The sequence below is a fragment of the Chelonia mydas genome, chromosome 8 (assembly GCF_015237465.2).
Source record: "Chelonia mydas isolate rCheMyd1 chromosome 8, rCheMyd1.pri.v2, whole genome shotgun sequence".
NCBI classification, from domain to species: Eukaryota; Metazoa; Chordata; order Testudines; family Cheloniidae; genus Chelonia; species Chelonia mydas.
In genome coordinates, this window is record NC_057854.1 from 77,517,307 (window position 1) to 77,537,735 (window position 20,429).

The 20,429-nt window shown below is 39.3% G+C and overlaps 1 protein-coding gene across 3 annotated transcripts in view; it reads left to right on the forward strand.

The window, feature by feature from the left end:
* The window catches only part of SYDE2 (synapse defective Rho GTPase homolog 2), a 50,531-nt gene that overhangs the window by 11,672 nt on the left and 18,430 nt on the right, over positions 1 to 20,429 (forward strand). For all 3 annotated transcript variants that reach the window (XM_037906368.2, XM_037906369.2, XM_043521352.1), the window contains 2 exons: positions 12,431 to 13,530; positions 16,978 to 17,104. In XM_037906368.2, coding sequence (XP_037762296.1) covers positions 12,431 to 13,530; positions 16,978 to 17,104 — 1,227 coding nt within the window. The remainder of the gene's footprint in view (positions 1 to 12,430; positions 13,531 to 16,977; positions 17,105 to 20,429) is intronic.

Sequence of the window (20,429 nt, forward strand, 5' to 3'; positions counted from 1 at the left end):
TCCCTTTTAAAAGTAAACTAGATTCTAAATTAGAAAAAATTGGTGGTAGTGTGAGCTGATCTGAATCTGTAAGAAACAAGTTTAAGTGGCTGCAAATAAAAAGTATGCTTTTTTGGCCTGCAGTTAAGGAGAAGTAGATATGGTGTGCAAACTGAAAAGTACATTTTTTATAAACATTAGTATATACAAAATTCAAATGTCAAAATATAGAACTGTATAAAAATGAATCCTAACTGTACAGTTTAGTCAGTGCTGGTATAACCTGCAAAATGTTGAAAAATGACACCTCTTTATAATGGTTTGCATCACAGAACTGTGACTTGTTACTTTGGAAAATTTATGTACTATTTTTGGTGGTGGTGGTTTTTAATGTACTAGTATAATTGGAGCTGTGGTGTTGGGTCTTCGTCTAAAAGAAATTAGAATAGCTACCTGTAAATGATATTTCTTATTTGTAATGAGGGCCACAGATCCATGACATTGGGCCTCTGTCTATGCAGCTTTGGAGGCAGACCAAACCTGTCTGTCATTGGAACCACACCTATCCTGCCACCTTTGAGAAACTGCCATATTTTTGTCTGCTGCTTCAGTGCCTCCCTGCTGCAGAGCAGTTTAAAAAATGGCTTTAAATCTCCAGGTGTCACCATCTGCCTTTGTTGGCAGAGGGGATTCTCTTTCTCCCAATGGTCCATCCCTTCTCTTCACCCAAGCAGAGTGCAGCATGGCAGAGAAGGCTAAGAAGAGAGGGAAAGCCAGACACGGTCTCCTGCACCTCACTGCTGATTGAGTGCCTGCTGGGAGATCTGTGCCTGTGCTGTGGAGACTCAGGTCCCTCTCAAGTGGGCCTGTGCTCACAATGGGCCACTATAGAGATTTCTCTTATCCCTCCCTCCATTATTTCTTATCCACCCCTCAGTAAATGTATCTTTCTCCATGAAGACTGAGCAGATTCAAAGCAGGCTTTTCAATAGGCAAAGTAGTCAGGACAGTTACTGCCATAGATGCAAGCCTGGAGGGATAAAATTATCACACAGGATCAAGGACTGTTCAAGGATCTAGCCCAAACAAGAGAGCAAGCACAGTATAAACTGGCAAGGGCTCAGGGCAATCTGATGTGGTCTTGAGGCTCTGCTCCCATATCCGGGGTCTACTCTTATGCTGATCATGACAGGCAAAACCTCAGCCATGTCTTATTTCAGCAGAAAAGGACAATGAGTTGTACAGTCCCTCAGAGAGAAGCTTGCCTCCTGATGACTTGGGCTAAAGAGAGCCTGCAGTCAGTTCTCTCTCTTTATGTCCAAGGGAAGATTGAAAGTTACGGTCAACTGGCTCAGCAGGCCAAAATTAGACAGTCCCAGGTGGGAACTACACCGAGAGGTGTTCCATCTACTGGTTAAAGAATTTGGTCTCCCAGCAAGGGCTCTGTTTGCCTCCCACCTGAATCACAAGGTTTATGTTTTTTCCTGCTGGCAGCATCACAAAGCTAAGGCAACAGATGTCTTGTCACAAAGATTGGCAAAACAGGCTCTTACGTGCCTTTCCTCTCCTTCGCCAGAATGCTACAGAAGATCAGTCAAGAAGCTGAAGCACTGGTAATTCTGCTATCCCCATTCTGGTCAAGGAGGCCTCAGTTCTCTGACCTACTTGGGAGCTCTTTGTATTCTGTCATCTGCTATCCATCCAGAAGGGATATGATACTAAAAGGGTCAGTCATGCATCAGAATCCAGACAGTCTGAGCCTAGCTGCCTGGTTCTTGAACAGACCCTCTTAAGCCAACAAGGTTAGTCAGAGAGCTAATAGCCATATTTGTAGATTCAGTAATAAATCTACTAACTCACCGTATTCTAGGGCCTGGTTTACCATTGGTACCAGAACAGGGGTCTCACCCACACATCAGCAGATTCTTGAATTTATTCAAGATGGACTCAAGCTAGGTCATAGAGGTCAGGTGGCTGCTTTGACTAGCATCCTTAGTGTGGCAGACAAGTAGTAGATTTCCTTTTGTCCAGATGTCCAGTATGGTGTGGGTGTGGTGAGTTTTTTTTTTTTGTTGTTGTTTGTTTATTTGGAGCAGTATCTTTTCTTCCTCCTGAAGTACAGGGAGTTCTTTTGTGTGCTCTTATCTGGTTCTCAGTGCCATGACAGGTCATCCATTTGAATCAGTTGTGAACGTGTCTTAATTGCTTTCTAACACGGCCTTTTTGATAGCCATCATGTTAGTTTGCAAACTGTCTGAGTTGGGACCTCTTTTCCTGGAACGTCACCACTGCACTTTCTATAAAGAAAGTGGTACGAAGAATCAACCATGTTTTAATGTTGGAGATTAATCCCAGGTTCCATAGAGCATAGGAAATTGTCTTTCCATCCTTCTGTCCAGCTCCAACACCTTCCACAGAGAAACTGTGGCATACTTTGGATGTCTGCAGAGCTCTCAAAGTCTCTGTTCATTGTACATCTTAGGTCAGAAGGACAAATGCTTTATGTGCTTTATTATCCAGTGTCAAAGGGTATGAAGGCTTGAAAATCTTCCATTTCCAAGTGGCTAAGATATTGTAAGTCAGAAGCATAAAAGTGTGTGTATATAATATAATTATAATTAGGGCCCAACCAAATTCATGGCCGTAAAAAATCTGATCTCCCCCGTGAAATCTGGCTATTGTAGGAGAGACCAGTTTTCACAGAGTTGGGCGGCCGGAAAGTGGCAACTGCTGGCCAGAGCCCAGCACTGAAGGCAGCGCCGCTGCTAGAAGCAGTGCAGAAGTGAATGTGGCATGGTATGGTATGGCCACCCTTACCTCTTCTGCACGGCTGCTGGCGGTGGCGCTGCCTTCAGAGCTCGGTGCCTGGCCAGCAGCTGCCCAACTCTGAAGGCAGCAGCACAGAAGTAAAGGTGGTAATACCATGACCCCTCCTCCCACAGTAGGCTTGCAACCTTCCCCCTCCTCCCCAATCCCATTTGGGGTTGGAAACCCCACAGTTTCTGAAATTTATGATTTTTAAAAATCCTATGACTGTGAAATTAGCCAAAATGGACTGTGAATTTGGTAGGGCCCTAAATATAATATATATTTAAAAAAAAAAAGGTTACTCCAACTTCTAATAGCAGAAAAGCTGAGGCAGCTTCATGGGCAGAAAGATCTCCTACAAGCAAAAGAGGAAAGCAGCCACCTGGTCATCTGTTCACACCTTCTCCAAATTCTACACACTGGACATGCTATCATTATCTGATGCTGCCTTCAGTACATGGGTGCTCCTCACTGTAGTATCCAAGTAACTATTAAGAAAGGGTTACCCCCTTTTCCATCTGTATATGACTGTATAAAGTCCCCACATACACGCACATAGTGGACTCTGCTATGAAAATTCTAATGTCATGGATCTGTAGACCTCATTACGAATAAGAATAGGAAAAGTATTCCGTATCTGAAAATCTCCTTTTTTGGAGCAATGAGGTCCACAGATCCATCCCCCCTTTGGCTGTTAATTGGGGAAAGAGATGGGATTATTAATTGGCACTCAGCTTCTTATACAATGAATATCTTGCTCTGCAGGAGAATTGTCATGTTTAGTCTGAATGCTTAATTTTCCTTACCATGCATTTTGTTAGTTTGCCTAGGGCTATGGAAGTCTCTCAACTGGCAGAGGAGGAGCCTCACCTAGCCTGCCACTGATTTGGTAGATTTTGGTCTGGCTCCAAGGCTGCATACAGTGGAGATCCAATGTCATGTGGGCCTCATTACTTTAAGAAATTAAATTTTCAGGTAAGGCACAGATACGTTTTCCTATTCTCCATCTCTGTTATAACAGTATGGTGAAACTTCTGGGTCAGTCACTGATTATGACTTTGGCAACATCTTCACTGCTTTTTTTTTTTTTTTTTTTTAAAGGGTATGTGTTTATACCAAGATAGCTGACTCAATGTAAAATCCTAGTGGGTAGGGTTGTGGGTAGTGACTGTAATATCAGGATAGCCTGGGATGCTGTAGAAAGGTCCTAGTGCTCTTTATTGCTAGGACACCATCAATCTTGATGTGATAAGCTTCACTCTGTCCCCAGAGCTCCCTGATAATTAAGGTAGTTGAACTCTGCAGAGGAAATGGGACTGTATACAGTCCTCTTTTACTTGGGTGGTGCTAGAACAAAAGGAGAGAAGCCAAATTAGGCAGAACAGAGGAAGCTGGACTTCAAGATCAGAAGGGACCATCATGATCATCTAGTCTGATCTCCTGCACCTTGCAGGCCACAGAACCTCACCCACCCACTCCTGTAATAGACCCCTAACCTCCTGCTGAGTTACTGAAGTCCTTAAATGATGGTTTAAAGACTTCAAATTACAGAGAATTCACATATGCACTAGTTTAAACCTGCAAGTGACTTGTGAAGAAAGTGTTACACCTCCTTCCAATAAGTTACAGATGGAAGAGGGCTTCCTATCTCTTCTGTGTACTTGAAGCAGGTTTGTCAGAGCTTCTGAAGGTTGAGGGCCCAGTCATATGTGTATGTGGGGCATCACTTGACAGCTCAGCCTTACAGGCAGAAGAGGCAAATAGACCCAGCAGCTCAGATTGAAGTAGCTATAGACTTTTTGGATTGTGATTTGTGCAAAATAACTCTTTTTATGACCTGGCTGTCACAAAGGAGCAGGAACTGCTTTTGCGTCTTGCACTGTGAAAGGAACAACAAGAACTGGGTCTGTCATGAGACAGGGTGGGGTCAAAAGGGCATGCTTATAACTTATATGAGGAAAGTGACTGATCCAGATGTTCCAGACTGGTGTATCAGAGCTGGAGAAGCATTAACATATGAAGAATTGGCAGCAAACTCATCCTAGTTTTGTAGATTTTGAACGTTCAAGTTTGGCTAGTGAGTTAAATTGCGATTATACAACTGTTTCTTCCTCTATTGAAATATTACTTAAGCTGCATGGTGCTCAGCAAAATCATTATTGTAATGGAAGAGCAGGCAGTTCAGCCGGTTTACTTGCATTATGTGCCTCTGGAGGCTCTAGTCATCACCTCTTTAATTATGGGCTACTTAAAATAATTCCCTCTTAGTCTATTGGGGCAGCGGGTAGCTAGGGTTGCTGAGTGGAGGGGTTTATCACAGCCTCGTTGCTATCAGACCACCATGTCTCCTCTCTTTCAGGAAAGGTTTTTAACTCTTAATAAAAGCAGCAGGTGGAGATTTTTAAACCTGTAACAACCTCTCTACTCCCACACTTTGGGTCTTCAGCAGGAAGTGAGCCCAGAACTTTTAGCTAGATCTGATCGAAAAATGGTAGTTGTCATGGGGGGGAATTTAGTCCCTAAGTGTAAAGAAGGAATAATTTTCCATTTATTTGCAAATATTTAAGGATCACTTCCTTTTAAAAAAATAATGGGATTTGGGTGTTTTTCCCTTTGGTCTCCTTTTCGTTTCGCCAAAGTGGGCGGAAATGATAACTTTCTTATTTCTTAACCAAGGTTGTTTAAATTTGGGGAAGCACACATTCTTCATTACAGACTGTTTATAATTCTACTTTTTTACAGCGAAACAGGTTTGGAGCTGTCTGAGCACAAAAAGACTTAATGGGCCAAATCTTCAGCTTGTGTAAATCAGTGCAGTACTATTAACTTCAGTGGAGCTATGCCACTTGCAAGTGTAGAGGATCTGTCCCAACTTTTTTGTGTGATTTATGACTTAAAAGAATACTGTGTGGGTTTTTTTCCCCCCCTGGCTTGGATATCTTGCACCAGAGTTGTATGTGGATGTTTTTGTTTTGGTTTGCTTATAAACATTCCAAAGTTCATCAGTGGGCTGAGAAAAAGCAAGAGAAATCTAGATGTAAAGGAAAAATATGTTAGAAGCCACTGAAAAGATGTCTTTTCTTTTCTTTTTTTTTTTTTTTTTTAAAGAATGGTATGGTTTTAACTGCAGTGTTTGTACCACAAAGCTTTACATGAATTGAAACAGATGTTTCCAGAATTATATGTATCATGCCTGCTAAGATAAGTATTCCTGGAAAACTATAGGAAAAGGTTGTACGGAACAGCAGTTTTAGTTCAGTAGTAGTTTCAGGTTTTCGTTGGAGTTACATACTTGGATGTTTGTTTTAAAATTGTAACAGACTGTTGGCCAGTTATCCACTCACCTTAACTCATTCCTTATAAAAAAAATTACAATTTTTTCTGGTAAATTTTAAAGCGAATGTTAAACCTTTAAAACTTCTGAAAATGGAGGAAAAACTTACATGTAAGTCAGGGCAATCAAATATTATGCCTTTAAAATAAAATAACTTGTTGGCAATCAATTTGACAGAGATTTATATAGAAAGACAAGGTGGCTGAGGTAATATCCTTTTATTGGACCAGCTTCTGTTGGTGAAAGAGAAAAGCTTTCGAGCTTCCAGAACCTGGAGAAGAGCTCTCTTCTCCAGGTTAAACTGAGCTAACTTATTCCCTTATGTAGATGTTAATTTCATTAGGACTAACCTGCAGGACTGGATGGACACTGATTCTGAATAAAAAGCTGAGATTAAAAGTATCTGAATTTATGAAGTACTGCAATTGCCATGGGCTACTTGCCTCTTTTCAGTTATGAAAAAGACTTTAACTTCGTTCAATCGCATTATTGCACAAACCTAAAAATTTGCTTTGTTAATGAGACTCAATAAATGACTCACTGAGGTAATCAAGTACAATGCCAAGTCATTTTTGTTCAATATAGTGTCCTTCCAGGAAAACTTGCAACCCATCTAATATAAAACTATAAATCTCTGAATTGAGTTGTTCTGCAAAAAACATCTTTTTCTCTCTCCCACATGCTTATAAAGCCAAAAAAAGAGTGTATAAAGCTGATTTTTGTGGAAAATGTAAGTAATGGCTTTCAATTTCATTATTTTAACTTAATTGTTTTTTTTTCCGTAAGTTTGAACTTTTGTAGTCTGATGTGTCGGGCAGTAAATTACAAGGCATTTTGTTTTTTTCATGGTGATGCTTTGGTAGTCATTTAAACAGCAGGTGCCTTGTAGATATCATTTCCTCCTGCCATCCTTCCTGCCGAATATTTTTCAAGTGTAACAGACATGATCATAAGATTCAGATTGGGTGGTAGTCGGAAATTAGGATTGGGTTCACACAACAACATTCTATGATTTGTCATACTATAGGTAACCAAAAGCAGTTTATTTCCTTTAGCAATATTATATGAAAGCCATATTGAGTGAACTGTATTGCAGGGTAAAAATTTGTTTAGATTTAGACTATAGTAAGGTTACATTTTGCAGATTGTAAAAAGCTGTTTAGTACACTGTTTTGAAAATCACGTGCATACCTTAGCAACTTTCTGGCTTTACTGGAAAAACATGTGGCTTAATACTCGTTGAAATACTGGCCTGCATAATAGTTGACTGTTAAAGTTTCACTCAGCCACATATTTCATTTTAACTGTTCAGTGCTGAATACAGCAGAAGTTGGACACATGAAAGTCAGAATGTTAGAGTGACTCTTCAGTTCTAATGAAACTGAGAGAAGTTTAATATGTTGGCTTGCTTTTCTAAGCCAATGCCAGAGACTTCTGACAGGAAGGGAAGATTAATGTTAGCAGGCTAAAGCGTGGTACTGATTACTATAGAAGGCTTCAGGCCAGCCCACCAGTGGGACTGTGCTGTGATTTGCAGTACAAGGGAAGGCTTTGTCCAGTTTTATCAAACGCCACATTTCTTACTAGCTGCTTGCCAGAAGAACACAGCAGGCATGCTAGAAAAAGTCCTTTCCCTGTAAGGAAACTACTTCGATGGGACACAGCAACTGAGGAAACAAGAAATTTCATGTATTCTGCCGGAAGACAGATCTTGTGCACTATTTTTCACAACTGGATTTTTTTTTTTGTACTATCAGGAACCTTTTTGTAAAAAAAACAAACAAAAAAAAGAAATTGTATCTGTAAAAATTATCAAAATGATACTCAAGTTAGTCCCCAAAAGTTAGATTTGTGTAACATCTGCAAAAACAAATTAAAAATAAGGTTTTAATAAAATAGTGAAGTTAGCTTATATGATGTCACAGTTCAAGCTGAGTGAAGTGCATAAAGTAAACTAACCTTGTAAATGATTAAAACTAAATCAGGTTAGCCGAGGGGGAATTGTGAAGATCAATTAATGACTGTACAGTCATTTGCTCATGTGAAATGCTATGAATTAAAGCTAAAAGCATTTTAAAAATCTAATAGGTGCAGACATCTTATTAAATGTGACAGTGTGACGTACTGAGTATCCTTCGTAAGCAACGCTTGCGGATTTGCAGATTCTTCCAGTTCTGTATTAGCAAAGGATTGTAATTTATGCTTGAAGTTTTGTCGATGGTTATGACCAATATGCCAACTAGAAAAGTAAGTATATTAAAGAGGTTCAGTATGCACAGAAGCTATGTAACATCTAATTTTATATGGATCAGCATGCATTTTATTACCAAAATTGATAATCAAAACGTTCCTGTTTTTGTGGTTGTAGAAAATAGAAGTTTGGGGATTTTTTTTTAATTTTTATTTATTTATTTATTTATTTTTTAGTATTCTTACCTCTTCCTGTTGCGATGGGGTGGGAGGAAGGTGCACTTTGTACAGTCTTTCTGGTTGCCCATAGCTAGTGATCTTTTGTGAAGTAGTCTTAAATTCTCAGTGGTGACAGCTATGTTGTCCAAACTGCAGAATGAATATGGTAGTAACTGCTACCAAGGAGGAACATAAATATCAGAAGGGAGAAAAAGATGACTCAAAATGAAGAGACTGTCAATAAGCACTATGATCTCACTCCTGGTGATCAGCTTGGAATTACTGGGCCCAGTTCCCCTCTAATGTGTGCCCTAATTTTACCCTGATGTAACTCTGTTAGCTTCAGTGGGATTACTCCTGATTGACACAGGTGGAAATGAGAAGAAAATCAGATCCACTGTCTTTGAGACTGGAATTCCCTTGAATGTCCTGATTTCTGTCACAGGGCGAAGAGCTTGTGCGCAAATGTGTGCACTGAGCACAGAAAATTACATGACACCTTTCTGGTGTATGCCTGCTAGCGTTCATTATCAGCCTCCTTCCACTGTTAACGTGATGGAAGGCTTTTATTCTTCAACAGTGTGAGTTGGTGTGACTTGTTTAAGCCTTGGGAAACTAGCTATTTCACAGGTGAAGGTCACCTGGTAACTGGCTAACTTCCAAGCCTGTTTTGGGAGCTTTGTGCCAAGAAAGAGGAAAGTGTTTTTGGCAGCTAAGAGGCAGGACAATTTGGGACTCTTGGGAGGAATGAAACCTGAGAGGCTGTAAAAATAGTAAACCCAATAATAATGGGGGATTTCAACTATCCCCATATTGACTGGATACATGTCACCTCAGAAGGGGATGCAGAGATAAAGTTTCTTGACACCATAAATGACTGCATCTTGGTGCAGTTAGTCCTGGAACCCACAAGAGGAAAGGCAATTCTTCATTTTAGTCCTAAGTGGAGCACAGGATCTGGTCCAAGAGGTGAATATAGCTGAGTTGCTAGGTAATAGCAACAATAATATAATTAAATTTAACATCCCTGGGGTGCGGGGAACACAAAAGAAGCCCACCAAAGTAGTAGTTAACTTCAGAAAGGGGAACTGCACAAAAATGAGGAAGCTAGTTAAACAGAAATTAAAAGGTACAGTCTCAAAAGTGAAATGCCTGCAAGCTACATGTAAACTTTTTAAAAACACCCTAATAGAGTGTCAAATTAAATGTATATTCCATATTAAAAAACATAGTAACAGGACCAAAAAAGTGCCATCATGGCTAAACAACGAAGTAAAAGAAGCGAATAGAGGCAAAAAGGCATCCTTTAAAAATTGGATGTTAAATCCTACTGAGGAAAATAGAAAGGAGTATAAACTCTTGCAAGTCAAATGCAAAAGTATAATTAGGCAGGCCAAAAAAGAATTTGAAGAGCAACTATCCAAAGACTCAAAAACTAACAGCAAAAAAATGTTTAAGTACATCAGAAGCAGGAGGTCTGCTAAACAATCAGTGATCGAGGTGCTAAATGAGCACTCAAAGAAGACAAGGCCATTGTGGAGAAACTAAATGAATTCTTTGCATGAGCTATTCTTTTTAGGTGACAAATCTGAGGAACTGTCCCAGATTGAGGTGTCATTAGAGGAGGTTTTGGAACAAATTGATAATTAAACTGTAATAAGTCACCAGGACCAGACGGTATTCAGCCAAGATTTCTGAAGGAGCTCAAATATGAAATTGCAGAACTACTAACTGTGGTATATAACCTATCATTTAAATGAGCTATCCTCCAGTTATCTGGTACAGAAGCTGATGTGACACCAATTTTTTAAAAAAGCTCCAGAGGTGATCCTGGCAATTTCAGGCCAGTAAGCCCAACTTCAGTACCAGGCAAAGTGGTTGAAACTGTGGTAAAAAACAGAATTACCAGTGACATAGGTGAACATCATTTGCTGGGGAAGAGTCAACATGGCTTTTGTAAAGGGAAATCATGCCTCACCAATCTTAGAATTCTTTGAGTGTCAACTAACATGTGGACAAGAGTGATCCAGTGGATATAGTGTACTAGGACTTTCAGACAGCCTTTGACATGGTCCTTCACCAAAGGCTCTTAATCAAAGTAAGCAGTCATGGGTTAAGAGGGAAGGTCCCCTTCTCGATCAGTAACTGGTTAACAGATAGGAAACAAAGAGTAGGAATAAATGGTCAATTTTCAGAATGAAAAGAGGTAAATAGTAGTGTCCCTCAGGGGCTGGTACTGGGACCAGTGCTGTTCAACATATTCATAAAGGATCAGTGTTGATAAAAGCTAAGTAATGCACACTGAAAAACATAATCCCAACTATACATACAAAATGATGGGGTCTAAATGAACTGTTACCACTCAAGATAGAGATCTTGGGGTCATTGTGGATAGTTCTCTGAAAACATAAACTCAATGTGCAGCAGCAGTCAAAAAAGCTTACATAATGTTGGGAACCATTAGGGAAGGGAGAAATATGAAAAAGAATATCATAATGCCTCTATATAAATCCATGGTATGCCCACATGTTGAATACTGAGTGCAGATCTGGTTGCCCAATCTGAATAAAGGAATTGAAAAAGGTACAGAGAAGGGCAACAAAAATGATTAGGGGTATGGAACAGCTTCTGTAGGAGGAAAGATTAAAAAGACTGGGACTTTTTAGCTTGGATGATGGAACACTAAGAGAGGATATGTTAGAGGTCTATAAAGTCTTGACTGGTGTGGAGAAAGTGAATAAGGAAATATGATTTACGCCTTCACATAACACAAGAACTAGGGATCACTCAATTAAATTAATAGGCAGCAGGTTTAAAACAAAAAAGGAAGTACTTCTTTACACAATGCACAGTCAATCTGTGGAACTCTTTGCGAGGGATCTTATGAAGACCAAAACTGTAACAGGGTTCAAAAAAGAACTAGATAAGTTCATGGAGGATAGGTCTATCACTGGCTATTAGCCCAGATGTTCAGGGATGCAATGCCATGCTCTGAGAGTCCCTCACCTCTGTTTGCCAGAAGTTGGGAGTGGATGACCAGATGGATTACTCAATCCCCTGTTCTCTTAATTCCCACTGGAGCCACCTGGCACTGGCCATTGTTGGAAGAAAGAATACTGGGCTAAATGGATCATTGGTCTGATCCAGTATGGCTGTTCTTATGTGCATTAAATCTCCTCCTTGTCATTGCAGAGTGAGGGGTACAGGGTAGCTGCCAAGATGTGGTGGGAGAAAGGTGTACTTAAGACCATTTGCCTGTAGTGGAATAGCGTTCTGATACTGAGAGGGAGGGGGAGACAACGGAACAGGGTTCTGAGCTGCAGTGACAGAGGCAGGGTTCTTATGAGAATAAGAAGAAAGATGCATGCACTGAGGAGGATTCCTCTATAGTCCTTAATTGCAGAACACTGCAGGCTGTATGCTCTCCTGCGTAGTCTAAGGGCGGTGGCAGTACTCAGAGGAGAGAGTCTCTGTAGTGTTCCACACTCTTCCCATCTAAACTCATGGCTACCTGGCATCTGTACCCTGGTGAAGCAGTTAGGTCAGCTTGTGTGAGGACACATTATACCAACAGATGGAGTACTACACAGGTAGGTGCGATGGGTGAATTGTTTATATGTAGTTTGCATCAATTCCGTTTTGTTAGGCAAAACCTCAATAGAATGGGAGGAATCAAGCTTCTGACTGTCCTCTGCCAACTTTTGGCTGAAAAAGTCAGCAAAGTGCAGACATGCTTATGTTTGTCTAAGTGATGCACAATATTTGTCTGAGTAGATCCCATATTTGAGTACTGACAAACTAACTTCTTCCGTAGTTCACAAATTATTGTTGCTGCTAACTGCTGTTAATGGGCAGCTTTAAAAATGCATTCCTATTTTGTTTTGTTTTTTTCTTTTAAAGGATCTGGAATTGTACCTGCAAATAAGGCTGAGGCAGGAGCAACAGAAATTTCTCCTCCGAGTCCTAATCCTTTGAAAAAAGGAGGATCAATTAATTGGCCTTTCCCTGACAAGATAAAATCTCCTAGAACTGTGAGAAAACTTTCAATGAAAATGAAAAAATTGCCAGAACTCAGCAGGAAGCTGAGCATCAAAGGAACCTCAAGCTCTAATAATTCAGATAATCCTACTTCCTTGCTGAAAGGTGACTGTCAGGATACAAGCCATACCATATCTTTGCCATCTTCTGGAAATGCAACAGCAGCTGCTAGCAGGAATGTTATAAGTCGGTACCATCTTGACAGTAGTGTATCATCACAACACGGCTACAAAAAGAAAAGCACTGGGAGTTCCAAATCCTCCAGCAAAGGTGGTTATCTCAGTGATGGAGACTCTCCTGAACTCTTAGCAAAATCGGGTAAACACAGTTCTGTAAGCAGGTTTGGGAAAGGAAAAGAGACTCTTCCAAGTAACAACAATAAAACTGAAATAGACATTGATGCTTTTAGACATTACAGCTTTTCTGATCAACCCAAATGTTCCCAATACATATCTGGACTCATGAGTATTCACTTCTATGGTGCTGAAGATTTGAAACCACCACGGATGGACTCGAAAGATGTCTTTTGTGCAATTCAGGTAGACTCGGTAAACAAAGCAAGAACAGCCTTGCTTACATGCAGGACGACTTTTTTAGATATGGACCACACTTTCAACATAGAAATTGAAAATGCCCAGCACTTAAAACTAGTGGTCTTCAGCTGGGAGCCTACCCCACGGAAAAATCGTGTTTGCTGTCATGGAACAGTGGTTCTCCCCACTCTTTTTCGAGTGACAAAGGCGCATCAGCTGGCTGTCAAACTGGAGCCCAGAGGGCTTATTTATGTCAAACTGACTCTCATAGAACAATGGGAGAATTCTCTTGATGGTCTAGTTGCAGATCGAGAGCCAGTGATATTTGGAGTAGATGCTCGAAAAGTTGTTGAGAAGGAAAATGTGGGCTTGATGGTACCGCTTCTGATGCAGAAATGTATTGTGGAGATTGAAAAGAGAGGCTGCCAGGTACTGTAAACGCTTTAAACAAATTCTCCTATATCATGTGGCTGAATTTCTTTTTGCACTGTTATGTTTAGAATTTGAGCAGCGAGCAAGGGAATACAGTAAGTATGTTTCCCACAGTGTGTCTTTTTTTCCTTTTGCTTATCCTCTTATTGGTTCATCACTTCATTGCTGTCAGTGTGCAAGTTTCTCCCCTTGCTTATTGTAACGTGGTGAGGAACAGTGAGGCTGGGTGAATCCAGCGTTTTCAGTTTCTTCATAAGGGAGGCCTGTACTTAATGCCAGTGGTGTGTTCGGACAATGGAAACATAAATAAAACTATAGATTGTGGCACTTGGAGTAACTCCTCAGTTAAGGCAGCATTGGGGTTAGGATTCCCCACTTCCTAACTTCGAGCCAATGGCTCATTCCATAAGACCATTTCTGCTGCATGCGTGTTGAAAAGATATAATGTAAAATTCCCAAACACCCACAATTCAGGCATCGTGCCATCTAAAATAAAGCTATTCGCTATCATCCTGGCAAAACTTCAGTTTAGCAAATGCATTCACAAGCCAAAATGTGAAAGATCAACTCTGATTTGTCCCTTAGCCTTTCCTTTATTTATGCTGCTATGCATAACACGTCTGCCTTTAAGCACAAGCTACTGCTTAGGCAGCCCCCAAACAGACTAAAACATTCTTGGGCCAAATCTGATCTACCCCTCTGGCAGTCAGACAAAAAGGAAACAGAACTCTTTGTCTTCCTCCACCCCACCCCACCCCACCCCCCCTTTCTTTTTCTTTCTTTCCCACTTCTGTCATCCTGCCTTCACGGGGGGGACCCCAAAATTGTAAGATAAACTCTGCAATCTAGTAGTGTCGAGCAGTGTCTTTTGTTCATCTTGTATAGTTTATGGTTGATAAGTCCAGTGGTTGAAAGATGTGTTAAAAGGAGCATGATATCTTCATCTTCCAGTTGTAGACACTTCCAATTGTAGACAGTGGGAAAAAAATTCTAAAATAAGGAAGGTGCACAGTTCTCATGGCAGACGTCTCCTGTGGCCAATTTAATTGAAGTTAGCAGAACAACTTTCACAGTGCTCTGTTAACATGTGTGTGGCCTGGGAGCCTCTGACACACTTTCATTCAAGGTGTGCCCTTCTGTTTGATGAACCCTGCAATTCAGAAGTAGCCACACCCCCTGGTTTGTTACATTTTAAAATTTGTGCCATTTTTGGTGTATGGTTCTGGGCCAAATGGTTTCACCAATCCCATTTTTGACTTTGATCATGAGACTCCCATTTTAGCGCAGCACTTGCTTGTTAGCACCTAGTCATGCAGATGATATCGGGCAATCAAGACATCACTGATCATTGAACAATTGGGATCTGAATTGTCTTCAGGTGCCTGGTGCTTCTAAGCATGAAATGTAATTTTTCAACCTGCACAAACAAGACTGAGAACATTAAATGTACCGTGCCTGTTAATTTCACATTTGACTATCTATACATGAAACTTTTTGGATTTCTTACTGAACTACACAGGATGTAATAGTTTGAGTGTTTGTCTGATATCTGCATAATACATTGCTGATTTCTGCTTTCAGTTATATGGATGTAACATCCATTGCCTTCATTTCTTAACTCTTCATTTACATCAGTGGGCCTTGGATCCAGGTAACTTATTTGACCATTAGCATATGGTCAAACAAATGCCCCTTTTTATAAGCCATCATATATAATATAGGACTCCTGGGTTCTAGTCTCTGCTCTGCTCATGACTCATTGTGTAGCCTTAGACAAAGTAGTCAGTTTACCAGTCAGTAACATAGGGATCAAAATAACTCTCTCACTCTTAGAGGTGGTTTTAGGTTTAGTTCTTTAATGTTTGAGAAGTGTATGGAGAATGGGTGTTACCAAAATACAAAGTTGTTTTTAAAATAATAATAAATATATCAAGTTAGGGCGTGTAGAAGTATATGCACCGTACACTCTTCAATGCATGATAATCATGTATAGATACCGTTCTTATGTACCTGAATGTGTTGGATTACTTTAGGAAGTATAACCTCCTGGTTTGTATAAAAGTGTTGGTGTAACTTGAAACAATGTACATGTTGGCATAATATCTTAGCACTTCTCAAATTTGTTTCTTGGTTACCTGATGCTAGAGTACATCTGTTGTCTCTTGATACCCCAGTGGATATGATATCAAATATAATTTAAATATTGGTAATGATATAGTTAACTGCTGTGAAAACAAGTGTGTCAATACTCAATTACTCACTTAACAAAATAAAATCAAAATAATTTCTTTGTCAATTGATTTACAGCATATACTTGTTTCTTAATGTGCATGATCTGTGGCCATGTTTCACAAGTATGAAGCTTGTTTACTGAAGGTCCTATTAATCATCAATAGACTAATATCTGTAGAATTACCTTACAAAGTCCAAGACAAATTTTCTAATTCAGATTATTTTCTGCTTAAACTCAAAGAAGAATTAAACAGTTACGCTAGCACAAAAGTGGTGAGCTGAACAAGCAGAGTGGTAAGAGGGTTGCAGGTGAAACTGCAACCTACTTTGCATTATTCATTGAGATTATACCCACTCATCAATACTTATAAAGAGTAAATGGGATCAGAGTTCTAGTTTGTGTATCACAACAGAAGAAAATGAGTGTGGAAGTTGTTGTCTTTTTTAAAGAAGCCACTAGAAAGTGAGCAGCAAGGAGCACTTAGATTAATGTAAAGACTTCATAATTTTTCTCCATTTTGTATTACAGCTTATTGTTCTAGTGCTCCGTTACAAATTATTATAAAAAATCAGTGAAGTTGATTAAGACATTGTTCCCATTCCTTGTCAATAAAAAGGGTTTGTGTGTGTGGGCAGCGGGAGAAGGGGGAATGTAAAAATGAATAGTCTTTTGGGGAGTGGGTTGTTTGCTTTACACTAATATTTAACACTAAAAACATTTTTATTGGGTAGAGTTTATTAAAACATTTACTCTTAAACAGAACATTACTAGCATCTGCTGTGGGTACATGGAAGCCTTTTAGCGCTCTTCCTGAGTGACTCAATGATAAACCAATACCTTAATAAAAATCACTTTCTGTCAAAGACATATTAGTTCAATATGTGTGGCTGTGGACATTAGCTGCATCCATAGAAACAAACTGATAAGAGACTGAATTTCACTATTGTAGAGAACATTATTATTTATTTACTTTTATAACCCAGACTGTGGACATTGTACACTATTGATAACATGTTGCTGTTTGATGTCAAAAGATTTTGCCATATGCTTTCATTTTTTCGTAAGTAAGTTTTTGGGTGTGAGCATTTTTTGATCCTTAACTGAAGACATGGTAAAACATCTCATTCTTTTCATGCCAGTTATCTGAGTAGCACTCCTTAGTGCTCTGTAATGGGTAATATGTCACAGTGTGGCCATGATTTCACTTCTAGGTTGTAGGCCTGTACCGATTATGTGGTTCAGCAGCAGTCAAGAAAGAGCTTCGAGAGGCGTTTGAGAGGGATAGCAAGGCTGTTACTGTCTGTGAAAACCAATACCCAGATATTAATGTGATAACAGGTAATGCACTTACTTTTGTTTTTAATATATAGCCATGAGAAATCTCTATCTAAATAAAGAAAATTGTGCTTTAAAATGGTTCATTGGAGTGTCACTCAGACAATCCATTAGCTACACTTTGTTTTGCTGAACAAGAAAGGGAAGATGAATCCTAACTTTTGTCATGTAAAAATGAGATGTGCCAGTGATAGAGAAACAGTGTAATGAGTTGTGGATAGAGGTTGGAAGTGAATGGAGGTCTCTGTGGTATGCCAAACCTTTAAGACTATTTATTCTTTGTATTGTGATAGCTCCTAGGAGACCTAGTCGTGACCAGTACCCTATTGGGCTAGATGCTGTACAAACACAGAACAAAAACACAGTCCCTATTCCAAATATCCTACAATCTTAAGAGAAGAGACAGCATGTGGATATAGCCAAACGGGAGAGTACAAAGAAACTTGTTTGATTTATGAGCTTAGGCCCCAGTCCTTGTGCTAATTTTACAAATAATTCCATTGACTTCAATGGGACTACTCACAGTACAGAAAGTTAAGCATGTCCATAAGGCCTTGGAGAATTGGGTCGTTAGAGCCAGGTCCTGCTCCCATTTAAGCCAATAGCAAAACTTCCATTGACTTGTGTGGGAGCTAAATTAGTGAATAGTGCATAGAAATTCAAGGTGTGCAGTGGGAAATAATTAGCCATTAATCTGATCATATGCATACTTTTTTGGGTCATTTATAGAAAATTAATTTGGGGCTCATTTTATCCAAAGTCTTATCTGTCTGTGTAGTTCATACTCCTGTGACTCAGTGGGATTACTGGTAAGGGTTTGGAGAATTGAGACAATTTTTATGATGAGAATCTTAGTTTGGATAGCCTTCTGGAATAAACCAAAATGTTTTGTGGTATACACTGTGCATTTCACCTGTAACATTTAGTAGTAGGAATCTTTGGCTTTTTAAAAGGTGGAATAATTTTATGACTAACCTTAGTTTACATAACAAATACTAATAATCTATTTTCAGGCTTCATGGTATAAACTGATGGCCTGCAGAAATTGGAACGGAGTTTTTCCTTCATATACATTCAGGGCTTGAAAATTTACTCAGCATGTGGTAGGCCAGGTGCAAATTTGCTGGGCCACAACACCCTCTGTCACTTGTAAAGAAATAACAGTTGTGTTATTTAATTGTTTGGTACTTTAATTTCCAACATATTGTCAGTCAACTTTCTATTTTATGCATATTTTAAAAAAGTAACTTACTGCTAAGGATGGGTGAGTAGAAGAAAAACTTTATCAGCAGATTTTATGCAATTAATTTTACTGTGTTTGCTAAATAATATCTTTGCAGAATAGAATTTGACCAACCCTATTTCCTGTAGCTACCTTGGCTAGTTTCATTGTTGGTTTTTGCCTTCTCCAGAAGCGTCAGTTACTGGCTACTCCCAGAGGCAGGATACTGGATTTAAATATATATTCTTTATTTTGAAAGGTTGCACAGTGAACACTCATCAAGCTCCTTTAAAATATTCTTTGATTTAACTTCTTTTAATAAATTCACAAGAAAAAGTGATGATAAATCTTAGGACCAGCTTCTTTCAGGACTTTGTTATGGTCCTGTGTTGCTCTTAATCATTGTAAACAAGCATTGGAAATGCAGATGACTGTTATTGCTTAGGTTTGTGAATTACCTCATAGAAACAAGAGTTTAATTATGTCAAACATCAGAAACCAACCTCTTAATAGTGAGCTGTAACTAAGTAATGGCCAAACAGATGTACTGCTAAGGCAAGTTTTGGCTCAATAAAAAATGGAAATAACATCTCGCACCTTAATATAAAGCCTCATGTACTATTAAACCTTCAGCATTTAAAGAAACAATTTAGACACATGGGAGACTTATGAAACAGTTCACATCCACACCCAGGAAAAACTTGTAATATTTCTGGGGTTGCCAACCGTCCAGGAATTACCTAGAGTCTCCAGGAATTAAAGATTAATCTTTAATTAAAGATTATGTCATGTGATGAAATTGCCAGGAATACGTCCAACCAAAATTGACAACCCTAAATATTTCACAGCATTCCAGTTACCTGTGCAACTTACTACTTCAAGTATTTCTTTTGATGTAAGCTCACGTTTGACCTGGGATAGTGCTAAGTGTAGAAAGAAAGCCCTGGTGTTGCAGCTGCACTAGTCTGGTCCTTCCAGCAAAATCCCACAATACTGTGGCTAAATAGAAAAGATCACTTTAATTTTGTAAAATTCATTGGTGCATGCTTTTGTTGTTCTTGATTGTTACACTACACCTGTTTGAGTGTGCAGGGTCTCCTGTACTCCTGACTTCTTGTTTTGAACTACTGCAGCTTCTCAATGTTTTGCATTTGACTTTTTTTTTTTAATAAGGTACAAGACATACGGTTTTGAGGTCTTTGTTTTTAAGCAAGAATCAGATATGTTTCTTTATACATTATAAAATGTATGCTGCTTTTGTTTCTAAAGAAGTAGTATATTTTAAGGAATCCCATTTTAAAAATTATTTGCTACAGCACCTCTTCAACTGTGCAGTTCTGAGCAGACTCACAAAGCACTGGTTCTCTAACAGTTGGCAGGGTTGCTGTGTGTGTCTGCACGCTAAACTGGTTATCTTCCTCATGCTGTAGCCAGTTCTGTCACTGGTTACAATCTAAACAGTTCAGTCTTTGATGAGCCTCTAATGCCTACTGACATACCAGAGGCATCATGCACACTTTTCCATCCTTATTTGTAAGTATCTGTCAGTGCATATTTCACCTATATTATCTCTTTGTTGCTGAAGAACAGTTTTCTTAATGTTTTACTGTAGTGTTTGCAACACTAAGGCTGATGTGTATGATTAATACTTTTATAAGCCAAATCATGTGTTCCCTAAAATATGAATAATGATAAATCTTGGCTCTTTTGAAGACTAGTGCTTTATTTAGGCCCATGTTGAAATTTGAGGGGCATTGTTGGTTTCAAAACATTATGCAGATATTTTCTTTTGAGAGTTCTCCAAAGCCTAAGAATGAAAATTTAATGATTTAAGTCTTGGCTGAGAAATGCTCTGGAGGCGGCACTGGCTTACATGCGATTAAATGCACTCGTGGCTCAAAATAAAATGGGCTGCCAGGTTTAGGAACAAGCCCAGCAGCGATGATGTTGCGTCATGTCTACTTTCATCTATGTGACTTCACATCTGTGAGTTAAAGCACATAATACGGTTACCAGTTCAGTGGGTCAGGAAAATGAGAAATTAATGAAGTGGATGGTGGTTTCTGCTTGCTGTCTAAATTCGTTGTGTGGTGAGCGTTTGTGCGA